The sequence below is a fragment of the Typopeltis vanoorti genome, chromosome 16, assembly GCF_054136105.1.
Source record: "Typopeltis vanoorti isolate ZY-2024b chromosome 16, IOZ_Tvanoo_1.0, whole genome shotgun sequence".
NCBI lineage: Eukaryota > Metazoa > Arthropoda > Arachnida > Uropygi > Thelyphonidae > Typopeltis > Typopeltis vanoorti.
Genome location: NC_143564.1, coordinates 69,975,609 through 69,993,978, shown reverse-complemented (window position 1 = coordinate 69,993,978; position 18,370 = coordinate 69,975,609). Strand labels below are relative to the sequence as shown.

Below are 18,370 nucleotides of genomic sequence, written 5' to 3'. Positions count from 1 at the left end.
GCTGTTCTTTCATTTGTTGCATTGTTGGGAGAGTGCGTGCTTGCTGCATCACGTGAACGCCAGTACATAATTACAGCTGAATGACTATCTGGGAGGTTGTAGCTTAAGTGTATTTAGATGAACAGGATTGAAGATGATTTCTCTCGATTCCACAATTTTTCTCTCTATTTCGTCACTGCAACGGAAGATGTTTGTAGATTTTTCCCAGCAGACTTTGTGACTTTGGTTATCATCATTAGGATCAGCCGAGAAGAGGATATGACTTGATAATGCACTTGCTCGCTGTCTCTTGTAAGTAATGTCTCTCATGTGTTCTTCCATACGCATTTCGACAGATTTGTCTGTCTGCCCGAAATAAGGAATATCGCTGTCACATAATATTTTATATACGCCAGGGTATTTGAGTTGATGTTGACAAGGTTTTGGGCGGCTAATTAAGGAACGGATCTTTGGAAGTGGAGTGAACAAGGTTCTGATATTGTATTTTTTTAGAACTTTTGCTAATTTATGTGACACAGTACTTATGTAAGGAATAGATATATTGCTTTTGAATCTATTTGTTTCTTCTGAGTGATGTCTGGGAGGATTAAGAAGGAATTTGTTAATGATTTTCTTGGAATATCCATTAACTTCGAAAGAAGTTTTCAGATGGTTTATTTCTGTAAGCAGTTCATTTGTATCATCAAGAAGAGAACGGGCTCTATGTCCCAAGGTGGAAATTATTCCAAGCTTATGAGGAGGGAAATGATGGGACTGACTGTGCAAATATCTGTTGGTATGTGTGGGTTTTCTATATATCGATATTTTTAGTTTACCAGAAGAGCGAGTCAGTTTGACATCTGAGCTTGAAATGGATAATTCCTTGCCTTTTCTTGATGTCAAACTGACTCGCTCTTCTGCTAAACTAAAAATATCAATATATAGAAAACCTACACATACCAACAGATATCTGCACAGTCAGTCCCATCATTTCCCTCCTCATAAGCTTGGAATAATTTCCACCTTGGGACATAGAGCCCGTTCTCTTCTTGATGATACAAATGAACTGCTTACAGAAATAAACCATCTGAAAACTTCTTTCGAAGTTAATGGATATTCCAAGAAAATCTTTAACAAATTCCTTCTTAATCCTCCCAGACATCACTCAGAAGAAACAAATAGATTCAAAAGCAATATATCTATTCCTTACATAAGTACTGTGTCACATAAATTAGCAAAAGTTCTAAAAAAATACAATATCAGAACCTTGTTCACTCCACTTCCAAAGATCCGTTCCTTAATTTGCCACCCAAAACTTTGTCAACATCAACTCAAATACCCTGGCGTATATAAAATATTATGTGACTGCGATATTCCTTATTTCGGGCAGACAGACAAATCTGTCGAAATGCGTATGGAAGAACACATGAGAGACATTACTTACAAGAGACAGCGAGCGAGTGCATTATCAAGTCATATCCTCTTCTCGGCTAATCCTAATGATGATAACCAAAGTCACAAAGTCTGCTGGGAAAAATCTACAAACATCTTCCGTTGCAGTGACGAAATAGAGAGAAAAATTGTGGAATCGAGAGAAATCATCTTCAATCCTGTTCATCTAAATAACAACTTAAGCTACAACCTCCCAGATAGTCGTTCAGCTGTAATCATGTACTGGCGTTCACGTGATGCAGCAAGCACGCACTCTCCCAACAATGCAACAAATGAAAGAACAGTTTCAAATACAACTACAACGTTTTCATGCTAATTATGTATAAAGACTGTCTATGTTGTCACCTGAAGAAGACTGTTACAGGCTGAAACTAGTAGTGTGTTTATATTAAAACCTTTTTAATTAAATCTCGGTTCTAGTCATTCAATTTTCTTCATAAAACTATATATATGTATTTTTTTTTTTTTTTTTTTTTTTTTTTTTTTTTTTTTTCAGTAAAGAAGACTAAATATAAGATTTCTTAGTATCATAAAATACTAGTATCAGAGGAAAGGTAAAGACTAGTATTGAAGCCACAGATGGCAATTTAGTTTATGCTGATTTACATAATTATGACAGCATCTCTTCTTCTTTATGTAGCTTCCTCATTGTAAGGGTGCAGCACCATGACCTTCCATTCCTCTCTGTTGGCAGGTTCTTCTTTTTGTTTCAGCATAGTCACATGATCTTATATAATCAAACCATGTCCTTCTTGGGAACAGGATCAAGGTTTGATCCTGTTCCCATAATCTTTCCTTCTAAAGCTGTTGTCCTCTGTCCTGCTGACCGCTCTCAATACATATCCTGCCAGTCTCATCTTTCTCTAGATCATTTCCTGCAATAAAGATTTCTATGTTTTTATTCTCTGTAATACCTCTGCATTTGTTATATAAAGGTGTTTCATTCTTGTGAATGTGGCATCATGGAGAGTGTGAAAGCAGTGGAAGAAGAAGAATATGGGGAATTGAGCAAACTTGATGTTAATAAGGCTGTGGAACTTGATGATACATCACCACGAAAGAATGCACCAGGGAATTGACATCTGCTTTGGCATATTTGTTTAACCACCTTACTGACCATTAAAAAATACGCACCCTCAAAAGCTTTGTATCCATCATAAATTTCAATGTAATATCAATGGTATTACAATATTAATATGCACTTTGCATCCATGGAAATGTGGACGTATATGTATGTCCTGGCTGGTAGCATGGTTAATAAGAGTCTTACTTTGGGTCAAGTTCCAAAGGAGTAGAAGAAAGGCAAGATCGTACCGCTTCATAAGGAAGGTGACAGAACTTAAGTATCAAATTATAGGCCAATCTGCATGTTAGGTGTTGTGGTTATAGTTGAAGTGAGAAGGATCCAGAATTGGTTTGACAACAGTGGTATTATCGTTAATGGACAGCATGAATTTGTTAAAGGGGGTCATGTTTTGGTAATCTGTTTACTTATTACAATAAGGTGACAGCTGAATTGGACAAGGGAGACGGATACACAGTTGTATATTTAGATTTTGCAAAGGCTTTTGAGAGACTACTGTATGATAAGTTGATAATCAAACTAGAGCAGATGGAGTTGGATATTAGACTAGTGCATTGGATTGGAGATTGGCTATCTGATGTCAGTAAGTTGTGTATGAGGAGCAATATTCCAGAAGAGGAAAGTCATTAGTGGTATGCCTGAGGGGGGGAGTCTGTTTTACTTAACCTGTGTTTAATGATATTGGGGAAGATTGAGTGTGGATATTAAGTTGTTTGCAGATAATATAAAGTTGAGAAGAACTATAAAGAGTAGAGCAGGATATAAAGAGAATCTTGCATTTCACAACATTTCAATGTTGTGAAATGTGAGATTTTGAAATCACTATGTTGTGGTATTAAACCACTCACAATGAGGTCAAAAAGAAATTGTATTAATTTGACTAGTTTCGAAAAAATTTTGTTTTACTTCATCAGGAAATAGCATGAATAAATTTAAAAACTACTAGTAAAGTAATGACTGTTAACATCTCTGATGAAAAATATTCGAAAACATTTCAGTGAAAAACGTGCATGTTGCTATTAAGCTACTGCTGGTTTGTGGGGTTGCTGAATATTACTGGAAGATACAAGTGTGTCATGATTGGTTAAGCTAGACCAGATTTGATGTAAAATCATCCCTTGTTTTTTGATATACTGTAGAGGATACTTCATTTCAGCTAATTCCTTGAATGCTCTTGAGTGAAAGTGGTAATCAATGTGGAGCCTTTCAGTTTGCTGCCCTTTTACTAGATGTTTTGTATCCATTGTATGTGCTATCAGCTCTGATTTGTGCTTTCTTTCATTCTCAGTGTTCTTGATGTGTTCCGATTGGCATATCTATCCAGATCTGTTAGTTTATCCTATGTAGTGTACCCCACAACTACAACTGATCTTCTAGACAGCTGGTTTTTTAAGTGGTGGATGCAGTGGTTTAGGAGGTGTCAGATGATTGGAGATTTTGTTTTTTGGGAAGAAAGCAACTTTTAGATTTTTTTTTTTTTTTTTTTTTTGGTTACCCAATCTATATATGGGAGAATCATTATTGTATTCTTGGTTTATTTGTTTTCTGTTTGTTTTGGAGGTTGAAATAGAATTTTTTTTTTTTACTAATGTTTTTGGAAGGACAGAATTAAGATACCATAGCTCTTGGTTTCTTTTATCTATATTCATGGAAATACTGTAGGATCTATCACATAAGAAATTGATGATGCCTATTTTTTGTGCTGGTGGTGATGAGAAGTTGCATGTAGATAACATCCTATGTTAGTTGGTTTCCTGTAAACTGAGAATTTGGATGTGTTTTGCTCTGTTATCTCAACTAATGTATCTAAAAACAGTAAATTTCTGTCTAATTCAACTGTGAATTTGATTTAGGAATGAATGTTGTTTAGGACGGTAACAAAATCTTCTAATTGGGTAGAAGAACTAGGCAGATGATAAAAAATATCGTTGATGTATCTTCATCAAAATCTTGGCAAAGATACAGGTGGCGTGTGGTGGTAGGACTGTGTTTGAAGAGCTCCGAAAGCTAACTTATTTAGTTTTAAATAAAAAAACTAGCATTATCAGTTAAATCAATTGTACTAGAATTAGACTGTATTGCAGAGTTAATTAGTTTAGCTTAAAAATTTTGTTTTAAATATTGTTAATTTAGTCTTTTGATAAAATATGTAGCATAGCACATGGCACCAATGTGAAGTAGAACAATGGCATCCAAGTCCTCATCATTGTTTAAAGAATTTAATCAAAGGGACTTTGTACGGTATAATGTCTGTGGAATGTATGCTTTGCCAAGAATGGCTGGAGTTAGGTTTAAAAGCAGTGGTGGTGGGAAAGTGTTATGAAAGTGAGGATCAAAAGCGTCTCAGGTCGCGAGATTGAAGCAGTGGATGAAAGTCAGAATACAATTGAAAATTGTGATATAATGCCTGATAGCATTGAGAGTTAGATTAAATGTGACAGTTGAAAGTGAAAGTAAAAAAAGTGTTGAACGAGAGAATAGTTTGACTGATGTGAAAAATGAAGAGTTAGCTTCAATGAGGGAGATAGCTCAGTTGTGCAGAGCGATACATAGGGCAAAGTGGCAGCTGGAGCAATTGCAAAAAATGTCTTCCAGGTGAATCTGCTAATAACAAAAAGAAAGAAGTGTGAGATAAGAAAAAGGAGGGCATGAGTGAGTATTATATGGCTATTCATTCGTAAAAAGTGTGATCGATGAGAGTTCGAAAAAATCCTGCTTTCCTGGCACGAGATGTTAGTTCGGCTGTTAGAGCATAAAAGTGTAGGGTGAAAGAAATTATTGTAGTGACCGGAATGAATGACTCTAAAGGAGAAAAGTATGGCATGAGAGAGGACTTGAAAGAATTACTGGGAGTAGCAAAAGAAAAGAGTGAGAGAGTTAAGACAATGAGTCTGTTGCTACGGTATGACATAGTAGAGCTGAGGAGGACCATAATAGTGAATGACTCGATGCATAGGTTATGCAGGCGGAGTGGTATGGAGTTTGTAGAGTGAGTTTTACAGGCGAAAGGGTTTATACAAAAAAAGGATGGTTTGCATCCATTTGAATGAATTTGGTGTTCAGAGAGTGGAAAAATTGTTGTTGAATGAAGTGAAAGTGGATATATAGAATCAGGGCAACTAGAGCTTTTAGGGGATGGGGAAGCTATTGAGTGGATATGCAGATGCCAGTGAGGCAGTTGAGTGTAAGAATGTGTTTAATATGCCTGAGTTAGTACCAATGGTAACAAACCAGAATGGGATAGTTAGGATAAAGCATCAGAATAGCAGTGGGCCTAAGGAGTTTTTGTACTTTATGTACAGTAATGTCAGATGCATTTGGAACAAACAGGAGGAATTTTTGGCATTGGTGCCATTGCCACCCAACGGGAGCATCCAGAATCAATGGCTGGCGATGTGATCAACAAAGAGCCGTTCTGGCATCACTAATGCAGAAAAACACCTAGGATGGCTGCTGAGAATGACTGACAGGGACAGGAGGGTGTTTAAACTGGGGTTACGTGAAAACACTGGCTACAGTCAACACAAACCATCTGTGATTAGTTCCAGAGCTCCAGTAACACCATGGTGAGTACTAATACTGTATGAAAAGTACTCCATTTACTGGGGTTCCTCAGAAGAGCAGCACACAAGCGAAACATCACAGCAGTGAAGAGGATGGCGCGTCTGGCTGGTGTGATGTGTGAAATGGACAGCTGGCCAATGGAAAAATGGTACTCTGGAGTGATGAATCAAGGTTCACTTGTTTCCAATCTGATACCAGGGTGTGGAGGCAGCCTGGTGAATGCTTGTTACCACAGTGTGTTGTATCCACAGTAACGTTTGGTGGTGAAGGAGTAATGGCATGGGGGTGCTGGTTTGGAGTGGAATCACTGGTCATTGTCCATGTTTCCATGAAGGTAGCTCAGTACCCTGATATTCTGGATAATCAGATGCTGCTTACACTGTGGAATTTTTATGGAGTGGACCCATGCCACTATCAAGACAACAGTGTCCCATGCTACAAAGCTGCAGCTGTTATGGAATGGTATGAAGAGATGGGTGTTAAACAACTGCCCTGGCCTGTGCAGAGTCCTGACCTCAATCATTGAACACCTGTGGGATGAGTCAGAGTGCCAATTGAGGTCCAGAACAGTGCGTCCTCGATCTGTCGCTGAACTCAGTACTGCTTTGATGGAGAAATGGAGATGAATTCCACTCGATGTCTGCCACACATTGGTGGAAAGCCTCCCTCAAAGGATGCAGGAGGTGATCAAAGTCAAAGGTGGACATACCTGATATTAAGGTTCACCTGCTGGTTTCAATTGTAAATTGCTAAAGTGTCCAGACAGTTATTGGTAGATAGTGTATAACTATTCATTCATTCATCTCCAAGGCTCACCTTTCCTAACTGGGTTGTGGGGGCAGCAGATGCAAGAGGAACTTCCAATGGTTACGATCCTCCACCACCAAGCTCAGGTGTTCTGGTGGGACTCCCAAACGTGTCCACCCAAGGTTTTGGATATAATCTATCCAGCGAGTCCTTGTCCTTCCATGTGTCCTCCCACCCTCTGACTTGGCAAAGAGGAGCCTGCTAGGGAAGCCTCTCTTGTGGCATCCTGACCAGGTGCCTGTACTAACATAACTGTGATCTCTCAACATGGAGAAGCAATGGTTGAGTATTGAGAGTTTCCCAAATTGCAGAGCTTCTGACTCTTGAGTCTTGTCAGCCCCGCAACCCCTCGAAGGAACCTCATTTCAGCCGCTTGGATTCGTGCCTGCATTCTTTTGGTCATTACCCAACTCTCATGACCATAGTTGAGGATGAGGACATAGACTGTATTGAAGACAGCCTGCTTTGCCTTCTGGCTTAACTCCTGCTTCAGTACTACCGCACGGCCAAGCTCCCGCAATATTGCGCTTGCTGAGCCAATCCGAGTATCTAGCTCTACGTCCCACTTTCCATCACTCATGAATATGGACCCAAGGTATTTAAACTTTTCCACCTGCCTCACTGGGATGGTTGTCTTGAGACCACAAATGTTGGCCACACTGATCTATCTTCATTCCAGCTTCTGCACAAACAACTACAAACCTATCCACGGTCTGCTGGAGCTCATCTGTGGAAGAGCTAAGCAGAACTAGGTCATCTGCAAAAAGCAAACGTCCAATGCTACATCTTCCAATTCTGACACACTCACTGCCTTGGCTGTGCCTATCAATCCAGTCTGTAAATATTATGAAAAGGAGGGTGACAGAACACACCCTTGGCAGAGACCAGCGGAGACTGTGAACGGTTCAGACTTTGTGCTGTTTACCCTGACACAAAACTCCAGGCATTCATCCAGGGTCTTGATGGCAGCTAATAGTTGGTCATCCACTCCATACTCCTGTACTACTACTACTACTTGCCAAAGCTTATCCCGAGGAACCCGGTCATATGCCTTCTCTGAGTCCACAAAACGTGTAGACATTCTTGGCATATTCCCAAGATTTCTCAAAGTGTGTAACTATGCCATTCTGAATTGTAGTGTCTCCCTATCATGTGCCATTTTTAGAGCTACAGAACTTAAATATAAATCTTTATGTTCCCATGATTTTTACTATTTGCTTAAAGTAAAAATACGATTTTGGCAGTCTCTATATGGACTGAACCCAGCTTGTTCTTCATGTTTCTGTTATTGTACATTTTCTTCTTTCTTTGAATATGTAGTAGAGAAATTTCTTTGTAACTGTTTCATTCAGTTTTATTTCTGCTTTTGTAGATTTTGTGTATTATCAATGGTCTCATCTGTAATATGACCTTTTGAAACATATTGCATTCAGAACTTCTGAATGCAATATGTTTAAAATTTTTGTATGTGTGTAGTTGAACTTTTTTGATCTAATGTTATCTGCTTCTGATACTTTCAAAAATTTCAGATTGCTCATAACTTTTTTGTGTTTCCAGTACCAAAATGTATTCATAACTGCATTCATTTTGGAGTCTCCCCCCCTCCAACCAACACACACACACCTCATTTAATAATTTTTCTAAATAATTTATTATTATCAGATCCATAGATAGAGGGTTACATAACCTTGTATCACACCAATGCCATGTAGAGGTAAGATGTTAAAGGAAAGACAGAATCTGTTGATATATTTCTTGAACAACTTGAAATTGTAGTCTTGTAGGAAGATAGAATTGAAGTAGTCTGATCCAAAGAGGTTGATAGAATAAAAGAAGAGGAAGATATGTTTGGTTCAGTAGGCCTGAGGACAGGAAATGGATGGATGGACTAGCAGCTACTTGTGTATTAGGCATTGAAGAAATTGGAGAAATGATATTGGCCAATACAACAGAACTGTCCATGAAAGTAGGTATAAAAGATTAAACTAAACTGAGAGAAATCATTAATGAGAATAATTGGAGATTGAATCTCTCAGAGATGGGGTGTTCATCATTTAATTAGATTGCCCTCCACTGGATAATATCAAGCATTCTCAGGAAAGTTGTTAGTACATCACTCCAAATGAGTGAGCAGTATTCCAAGGTTGGGATTTTTACAGGTTGGCTGTTGCATGAGTGAGAAATTAGCATCTTGAACAGAAGCATACCAGGTTTTTGGAAGGCTGAAGAAGCTATGGCTGGAATGTGTTTGGGCCTGGAAGAGTTATGTGCATACGTCAATCCAATTAAAGGAATCTGATTCTTTTGAAGATCTGGGTATTATCAAAAGTAAGGGAAAGTGAAGCAAGATCTTTCTTATAAGAAATAAGATAAGACTTTGTTTTGGTAGCTTTGAAGTTCACAATGTTATCCTTGCCACACTAAAGAATAGCAAGGAAGTCAAAGTTTAAGGCACTTGTTATGGAAGATCTTGAAAGAGAAATGGATACAAACATGAGCAAACTTCAGATCGGATTGGATGTGAGTGTGAGAATCATTTGTATCTGAGAGAATGAGAATGGATGAACGCATAGGGATACTTCAGCATTGACTAGGAAATCTGAGGAAAGGAAACTGACAACCCAGTTTCAAAGGTAGAGGCAGACAATAAGATGATAGTTTTCTGAAATGTCAAGATGAACTCTGTGGGTTTCTCCAGACCTGTTAATGGCTGGTGTATAAAGGTAGATCCAAAGATCAGCATTTGGACACAAGAAGTTGTGCTAATCACCGATTTGCTGGAGAATTTGCAGTGATGACGTTGGCTCATGATGAATCTGTCCATAATTTTTAAGAGAATTGAAGAGAGAGTAATTGACTGATAGTTTGACATAAATTATACTAGGTAAGAAATAATGTTACTTTATAATCCTTTACCCAAATGTATGCAAACAAAGTTTGCATGTGAAATATCTTCATGACTAAGCTACTTGACTCATACCTGGTTGTTTTTATCCATGCTTTATTATAATTATAATTATTATTATTTAGGCCTCCAAGAAGTCAAAAGACTCATCATGGGAGGTCCTTCCTAGGAAACACAAGTCTATCAATACTCATTGTGGAAGGTCCCTCCTAAGAAACACAAAATTTATCATACCACTCCTTAAACTCATTGAACGTTCTTGCTTTCACCACTCTATCAAGCAATGCATTCCACGGTTCAACCACCCTCCACACAAAAAAACTACTCCTCACCCTCTTGTGCACAGTTTTGTTTCGTAACTTCCAGGGATGGGCCCTTGTCATCGCTCCTTCCTGCTGTTGAGAGGTGGTTACAGGGGATTTAACCCTGTAACCACCTCTTAACAGTTTAAGTCTCAATCATATCACCTCTCCTTCTTCTATCCACCAAACCCTGCAATCAATATTCCCTCAGAAGATCCTCATGACTAACATTGTACAGTCCTGAAACTGTCTTTGTTATCTGCCTTTGTACCCTTTCCACAGTTAATTTATCCCCTTCAAATCCTGGAAACCAAATCTGAGAACAATAATCTAAGTGTGGTCTGATCAGGGTCTTATACAACGGAATGATAACTCTTTTATCTCTGCGTCCTTCTCATTATTGCAGCAATCCTCTGTTACCTTCACCACCTTTGCAGTATGTTCCATAAATTTCAGGTTTCTATCAATCATCAATCCCAGATCTCTTGTCTCCCCTTCTTCATCCAGTATAACTCCTCTCATAGAGTATGCAGTGTCCCATCAATGTTTCCCAAACCTCTAGACCTTACATTTTGCTGCATTAAACCGGGACCCCCCATTCATTTGCCCATCTGTCTAGCTTATTCAGATCCCCTGCAGGACTACCACATCTGCACTATTATTTATAACCCTTCCTAGCTTCACATCATCTGCAAATAACTGAATATCTCTTTAAAATCCACTTTGCAATGTCATTGATATAAAGGTTAAACAATATAGGTCCCAGTACTGAGCCCTGTGGGACCCCACTTGTAACCCTCTGCCTTGACTATTAAATTATTTAAGGAATTTACAATGTATACTGGAATATTAATTAAAAGAAACTTTAATAAATACTTCCTATATTTTGGCAATGTCACGTTGCCATCTTCATGGAACATACAAATATGGCAGGTGCACACAGGCACTACAAAAAGCAAATGTGGCGATATGGTTTGGAAGGTTGCGGATACCATGGTCTATTGGATCATTATTTCCTCTGCAGGTATTCATTTAGGAGATAAGGTGGCGATATGGTTTGGAAGGTTGTGGATACCAGATCTCCCCCCCCCCCCCCCCGCAGCTGTAAACTGTCCTACTTTGACCAAACAGGCAGGACAGCGAATATCAGGATTTCAGAACACAAAGACTACATCCGGTTTCACCAGTACAGCCACTGGGCTTGCAGACCATGCTCTAGATACCCGCCACAATACGTTGGAAGAAAGCTAAAGTAATACACCACAGCAAATTTATACAATACACCACAGCGAAAGATTATTCATAGAATCAGCCTCAGCTCTAAAAAAACGTTCCAAACCTCAACAAATTTGGGTGCATGAGACTGTCCCAAATTTGGGAAACTTACATCAAGAGAACATCGGCCCAACGGCCAAGACAACCCAATTTAGCCAGCTAGGGGAGCACCATTAGGACTTTAGTAACAACTATGGTTTTTTTATCTTCTGCCTCATTTGTTTTTTGTAGTGCCTGCATGCACGTGCCATATTTGTATGTTCCCATGAAGATGGCAATGTGACATTGCCGAAATATAGGAAGTATTTATTATAGTTTCTTTTAATTAATATTCCGGTGTATGTTGTAAATTCCTTAAATAATTTAATAGTCGTGTTGCCAACATATAAGCCTTTCTACAAGAACCCTCTGCCTCCTTGAAACTTCCCCACCATACAAAACTCTCTGATACCTAATGGACACCAATCCTGAATCCAGTTGACCAACCTGACATCCAAACCCATGTGCTGCAACTTAAATATCAGCTTATAATGTGGAACCCTGTCAAATGCTTTTGTAAATCCAAGAAAAGCAGTATATGCCTTTCCCTTATCTACTGCTCTTGTAACTTTATTATAAAAGGCTAGCATATTACTAAAACAAGAGCTTCCCTTCACAAATCCATGTTGACTCTCACAGATAACATTACCCTCATCTGTCCATTGTTGTATACGGTCCCTAACTAATTTTTCTAAGATCTTAACAACTACTGATGACACACAAACTGGCCTATAATTAAATACTTCCAGTCTGCTACCACCCTTATACGAAGGCACTATCTTACCTTCCTTCCATTCCCTGGGCACCTTTCCCGTAGCCAGACTTTCATTGAAAAGCCAGGTCAAATGAGCTATCAGTTCTTTAGCACATTCTCTCAAAACTCTCATGGTGAAATACCATCCAGTCCACTGAATACCACTGAATACTCTGGATGTCATAAACTGACATCCAGAGTATTCAGTATTTGAAACACACACTCTCCTCCTGCACCTCTAAAACTTGAACTTCCCTATCCCTCTATTATTAAAATTTACTCCTCCAGGATGAAATACACCAATAAAGTATTCATCGAACAATTCCACTATATCCTCTGCATCAGTCACTCTGTTCCCATTTTTATCCCACAATGTCATTCTTCCACCATCATTTCTCCTCCTACTGGCCACATAGCTAAAAAATTCCCTAGGATTTTCTTTGGATCTTAGGGCCAGCTTCGCCTTCCTTACCATACTAGTCACTCTCCTGGCCTCTGCATCTGCTCTTCACCTGTCTCCTTATATCTCTGCCATAGCCTCCTTTTCACATGCAGTTCCTGTTTAAAATTGTTTGTTATCCACTTTACACCAAATTGTGTCCTCTTCTTCACCCTTGGAATACAGCATACTATTGCTGCTAACTAATATTCCTTCACAATTTCCCAAGCACTAATGGTATCCCAGCCTTCCAGTTCTTCCCTCCATGCAACTTCCCCAAGTTGATGTCATCATCAAATTCCTGCCATGTGCCCTCAAGGGATGTTCAGAATATGATAGTACTACAGAATATGATATTACGCCATCATTACTAACTTCCTATCTACAATTTTCCTCCAAATCAGTCTGTTACTTGTCAAGACTCCAACATTATCAGATCTTATATTTCTATCGTCTAAGGCACTACCTATATCTTGGTCTGCCTCTGAATCTTTTTCCTGCCAACCTGGCAATCTTTTCTCTCCCATTTTGATTAAGTGACCAAACCACCTGAGATTAGCTCTGCTAACACATTCCTGGATGTTGACAATGTCAAGTTCTTTCCTAATATCCTTGTTTTTAATATGATATTGCCATTGATGCCATCTGTTCATGCCTCTAATCTTTCTCAGGAGTCTCATATCTGCAGTCTCTAGTCTTTGGTCAAGTGTTTTACTTCTGACCCAGCTCTCAGATCCATAAGTTAAAACTGGTTTGAACACTGTCTTGTATACAGCTAATTTAGTGTTCCGACTAATTTCTCTCTTATTCCATATGAATTTAGTCAATTGACCGCCTACCATACCAGCTTTGTTGATTCTGTTATCTATTTCCATATTCAATTTACCATCTTCAGTAAAAATTGTGCCTAAATAGCTGAAATGTTATACTTGTTCCACAGGTTCCCCATTCACAACACAGTTGACATTTTCAAAAATTCTACCTATTTTCATTGTCTTTGTCTTTTTAATGCTGACCTTCATACCATATCTATTACAACAGTTATTCAATTTAGTCAGGAATCTTGCAAACTTGTAGCAGATTTATTTAGAAGTATAACATTGTTCACATAAAGCAAAGAGCTGACATTAACGTCTCCAATTTTTGATATCATGTTTAATACCACTTTCCTTCATAATGTGATCCATATAGATAATGAATAACAGAGGGGATAATGTACATCCTTGTCTCACACCAGATTTAACATTAAACCATCTTTCTGTACTTCCTTCAATTCTAACTGCTGACTTACAACTCAAATAAAGACTAAGTATTGCTTGATATAATGTCCCATTGACTCCATATAACTGTAGCGTATTGAATAGTCTCTCTTGGGACATTGTCATATGCCTTTTCCAGATCAACTAAACTTAAATATAGATCTTTGTTATATTCCCATGCTTCTCAACTATTTGTCATAAAGCGAAGATCTGATTCTAACAGCCTCTATTTGGCCTGAATCCAGCTTGTTCTTCACCCAGCTTTTCTTCCACAATTCTTCTCAACCGTTTCTCAAGTATACTTGCATAGATCTTGTCAGGAACACTTAGTAGGGAAATACCTCTGTAATTCTCACATTCAGTTTTATTTCCCTTTTTATATATGGGTACTATTAGAGCTCTAGTCCAATCATCGGGAATTCATTCCTCTGTCCAGGCTTTCTGAACTATGCAGTGCAGCCACTGTAAGACTTTTATATCACCATACTTCAACATTTCTGGTTGAATATCATCTACTCCTGCTGCCTTTCCACATTTCAAGCCTTTAATGGCTTTTTCTACTTCAAATATGGAGATGTATTCATGACTGTATGCCTGTTGAGTGTTTTTTCCCACTGTGCTATCACAGCTTATTTCACTTAGCAATTTGGGGGGGGTGGGGGGGGGGGGGGGTGGGGGGGGGGGGGGGTGGGGGGGGGGGGGGGTGGGGGGGGGGGGGGGTGGGGGGGGGGGGGGGTGGGGGGGGGGGGGGGTGGGGGGGGGGGGGGGTGGGGGGGGGGGGGGGTGGGGGGGGGGGGGGGTGGGGGGGGGGGGGGGTGGGGGGGGGGGGGGGTGGGGGGGGGGGGGGGTGGGGGGGGGGGGGGGTGGGGGGGGGGGGGGGTGGGGGGGGGGGGGGGTGGGGGGGGGGGGGGGTGGGGGGGGGGGGGGGTGGGGGGGGGGGGGGGTGGGGGGGGGGGGGGGTGGGGGGGGGGGGGGGTGGGGGGGGGGGGGGGTGGGGGGGGGGGGGGGTGGGGGGGGGGGGGGGTGGGGGGGGGGGGGGGTGGGGGGGGGGGGGGGTGGGGGGGGGGGGGGGTGGGGGGGGGGGGGGGTGGGGGGGGGGGGGGGTGGGGGGGGGGGGGGGTGGGGGGGGGGGGGGGTGGGGGGGGGGAAGAATGTTACATATTATTATGAATGTACATTGTCTTCCGTTCAGGCCCCTTCAGATCTTCCCAGAAACGAACAAATAAATTCTGAAATTGTATCCTGGACTGTAATTTTTGATTAAAATTTACAAAAATATACCTAAAATAGTTCTTTATTTTTTGATGTATCATAAATCAACTTATGATTAATTGTTGAGATCTATGTAAAAAAATTTTGTATAAGCAGGACTAATCCGTAGGTAACATTATACTGTAAAGCAGTTTTCATTTGTTTTTCATTTCCTGTTCGTTTTATTCACACTTTATTCAAAAAAAAATTTTGGAAAGGTACCGAACATTAATCGCACACACAAGAAAAATACTAGACGCTGTCATGGAGTTTGGTGTTATTAGCAGTGTATGCATTTATCTTGTAGCACTGATCATTAAACAATGCAAACTTGGCTTCCAGTGATTTAATTTTGCAGGAGAAAGTCTTGTTAGCAGTATGGAGGTGCTGCTCAAGGCTGTTATCCACTTTCCCATGTTCAAGAGTTGTTTTACTGAAGATGGCCACAGTAGACAGAAGAAAGACTGGTTTAAGTTGGTAAGCAGTTTGTTTGTCAATTTCTCTATCTTTGCATAGCAAGCATTCAACCTTGACAACATATTTTTGTGTTGGTGGTGTCTAGTCTGCAACTACAGTATTGCTATCTGTGCTACCCAGTGAGACCTGACGTGCTCTGAGATCAACAAAAAAACTGGGTTCTCACCAGCTGATGGCATCTTCATAAATTATTTGTTTACAGATAAACAGTGAATAATTACAAATTAATAAAATTTCTAGAAACTAATTCACTCACTCTTACCTTAAATATGAAATTGAAGGGATTTATCCATATTGGAAATTGGCCACAAATGATAATTTGAAGAATTTAAAAGATGGCACATTAAATTCGCTGACACATTTTATTTTTCCTCCAGAAAATGAATTGCTTTGATTACTTTGCCCAAAACAGCATTTATTCTTCCTTGCCGTTGTGATTAAGTAATATGTTATCCTTAGTCAAACACATAACTTTTGCACTATTAAAATATACAGAAAATTGTTCTTACCTCCAATTAAAGAAATAATAGAATCATATATAAAATCCTTTCTTACACAGGTATTACACATTATAATGACTTAGAAAAATGCTTCAGTTCTTGATTTCTTTCATCATCATCAGATAATTTCTTTATGTGTGTTCATCTGTAATATGGGATGACATTCTTCTCATAGATAATTCTAGTTGGACTGAGTTCCATGAATTAGACTTGGTCTCTAAAGACCAATTTTTTTTTTTCTAAAAAAATCGCATTTAGGATCTCATCTTCAGGTTTAATAGTTCCAATATTTTGTCACAGAAACATCATTTGAGATAGAATAGAAAAAATTGTAATAACACATATGGAAATACCAGAGATGTAGTGATGAATTTTGGCACATATGGCCAGGAAAGAAAATTGTGCTGTTCTAAAAAAAAAAAAAAAAACTCAGATATTTTTATACTTTTTATTTCAATACAATAACACATTTTTACAATAATTTTATTTTCCGAGCTTTTATTTGAGAAAAATTATCAATTACATTGTCAAAATTTGCTTCACAAAACATTTCAGATTCTATTGATAAAATACTTAAATTGGTCAGACGTTCCTGACTAATTTTTGATCTTAAACAATTTTTTATAAATTTTAATTTACTAAACTCCGTTCTCCTGAAGCAATTGTTAATGGTAAAGTAAGTATTAAATGTAATAATATTACTATGTTGGGGTAAGATTCACATAATTCATAATTTACAATGCCCTGCAAAATTTCAAAGTGATACATATTTTCCAAATCAGTAAATAAAACTTGTGCTTGATTTTTAAAACACTCTAACTCATTTATTAAGCATAAAGAATCTAATTCATCATATTTAATGCAACAATCTTTGGCAGCTTTTGTCAAGTCTTCTAAAATTAATGATTCATTAACTTTGGAAGATTTTATTAATGAAACTAGACCTTTTCCCATTATGAAAGAAAAGAGCAACGATATTGTATGAGTGCTCTCAAAGCGGTTGGTAAGTTGCTAAATAATTATGTCGACAACTTCTAAAAATAACCAATTTAGTTCTTGTTCAGCAGTAATAATCATATTCGAATTACTTGATTCACGTGACAACAATTTTAACTTCTTTTTCTGTTTTTCAGTCATTTTAGATTCAATTGTAGCTCTTGACACTTTTGCTGGTACTCCATGCTAATCGCTTGAAAACCGTTGTTTCTGAAATCTTTAAAATAATTTACTAATCCATTCAAAAGAACAAATGTTCGACAAATATCTTGGTCTCTTGTTTGCAGTTGTAAATTTACTGTATTTATCTGTATCAATATTTTTTCCCACATAAACAGCATAAAAACAAATTTATAAGACTTAAGATGAAACAAAAGTCCTTTTGCACCACTAATAATATTTAATACCTCTTTAAATTGTGTTTTTAGTGCAGATACACAATTTAATTTAGAACACCATCGTGTGTCACTATGACCTTTTAAAGTTATTTTTAATGTAGATGTTATTTTTTCCCATTTTCGAGTTGAAAAAACAAAAAAATTAAATACTTTTTGAATTATTCCAAAAAAAATTATCATTTCTAAGTTATTATTTGCAGCTTGAACTCCAACAAGATTAAGCGAATATGCAGCACAGGGTACAAATGTAGCTAGATTATTAACTTTCATTATGAAAGCCTGCATACCATTGTATTTGCCTGACATATTTGCTGCATTATCATAACTTTGTCCCCCTTAAATCTTTAACATCAAATTCGTCTTTGTTTAATTTGTTTAAAATTTTATTAGCAAGTTTCTCTCCTGTCTTTTCTATCAAAGAAATAAAATCTAAAAATTTTTCTTCAATAATAACAGTTTTGTTGGTAATTTTCACTTAACATATTATCTGGCAAATTTGTTCTTTATGTGCAATATCTAGTGTACTGTCTACTATTATACTGTAATACTTCGCAGTTTTAAAATCCCTTATAATGTTATTTCTTAATTCAGTAGCTGGTAAAATTAAAAATTCATTTTGAATTTGAGGACTTAAATATTTTGGTTCTTTCACAGAGCAAGTTTTAAAGTAGAATTGTAATTACTGATAAGTTGTATTAGATTAAGAAAAATTCCTTTTTTTGAATTTTCAACGCCGTTATCATCATTCTCAATACTTCCTCTTAAAAGCAAATTGTTGGTTGTGCAAAACATTAAACATTTTAAAATAATTCTAAGAATATGTTGCCATTTTTCTATTTCTTCAGATAATTGTTTTTCTAAATTGTTGAGAAGGCTGCCGGATTTACTT

At 38.2% G+C, this 18,370-nt stretch overlaps 1 protein-coding gene across 1 annotated transcript in view; it reads left to right on the top strand.

The window, feature by feature from the left end:
• Positions 1–18,370, top strand: part of LOC150098111 (cytosolic carboxypeptidase 1-like) — a 551,906-nt gene that overhangs the window by 350,177 nt on the left and 183,359 nt on the right. The window contains exon 14 of the mRNA XM_090406686.1: positions 2,072–2,200. Coding sequence (XP_090262812.1) covers positions 2,072–2,200 — 129 coding nt within the window. The remainder of the gene's footprint in view (positions 1–2,071; positions 2,201–18,370) is intronic.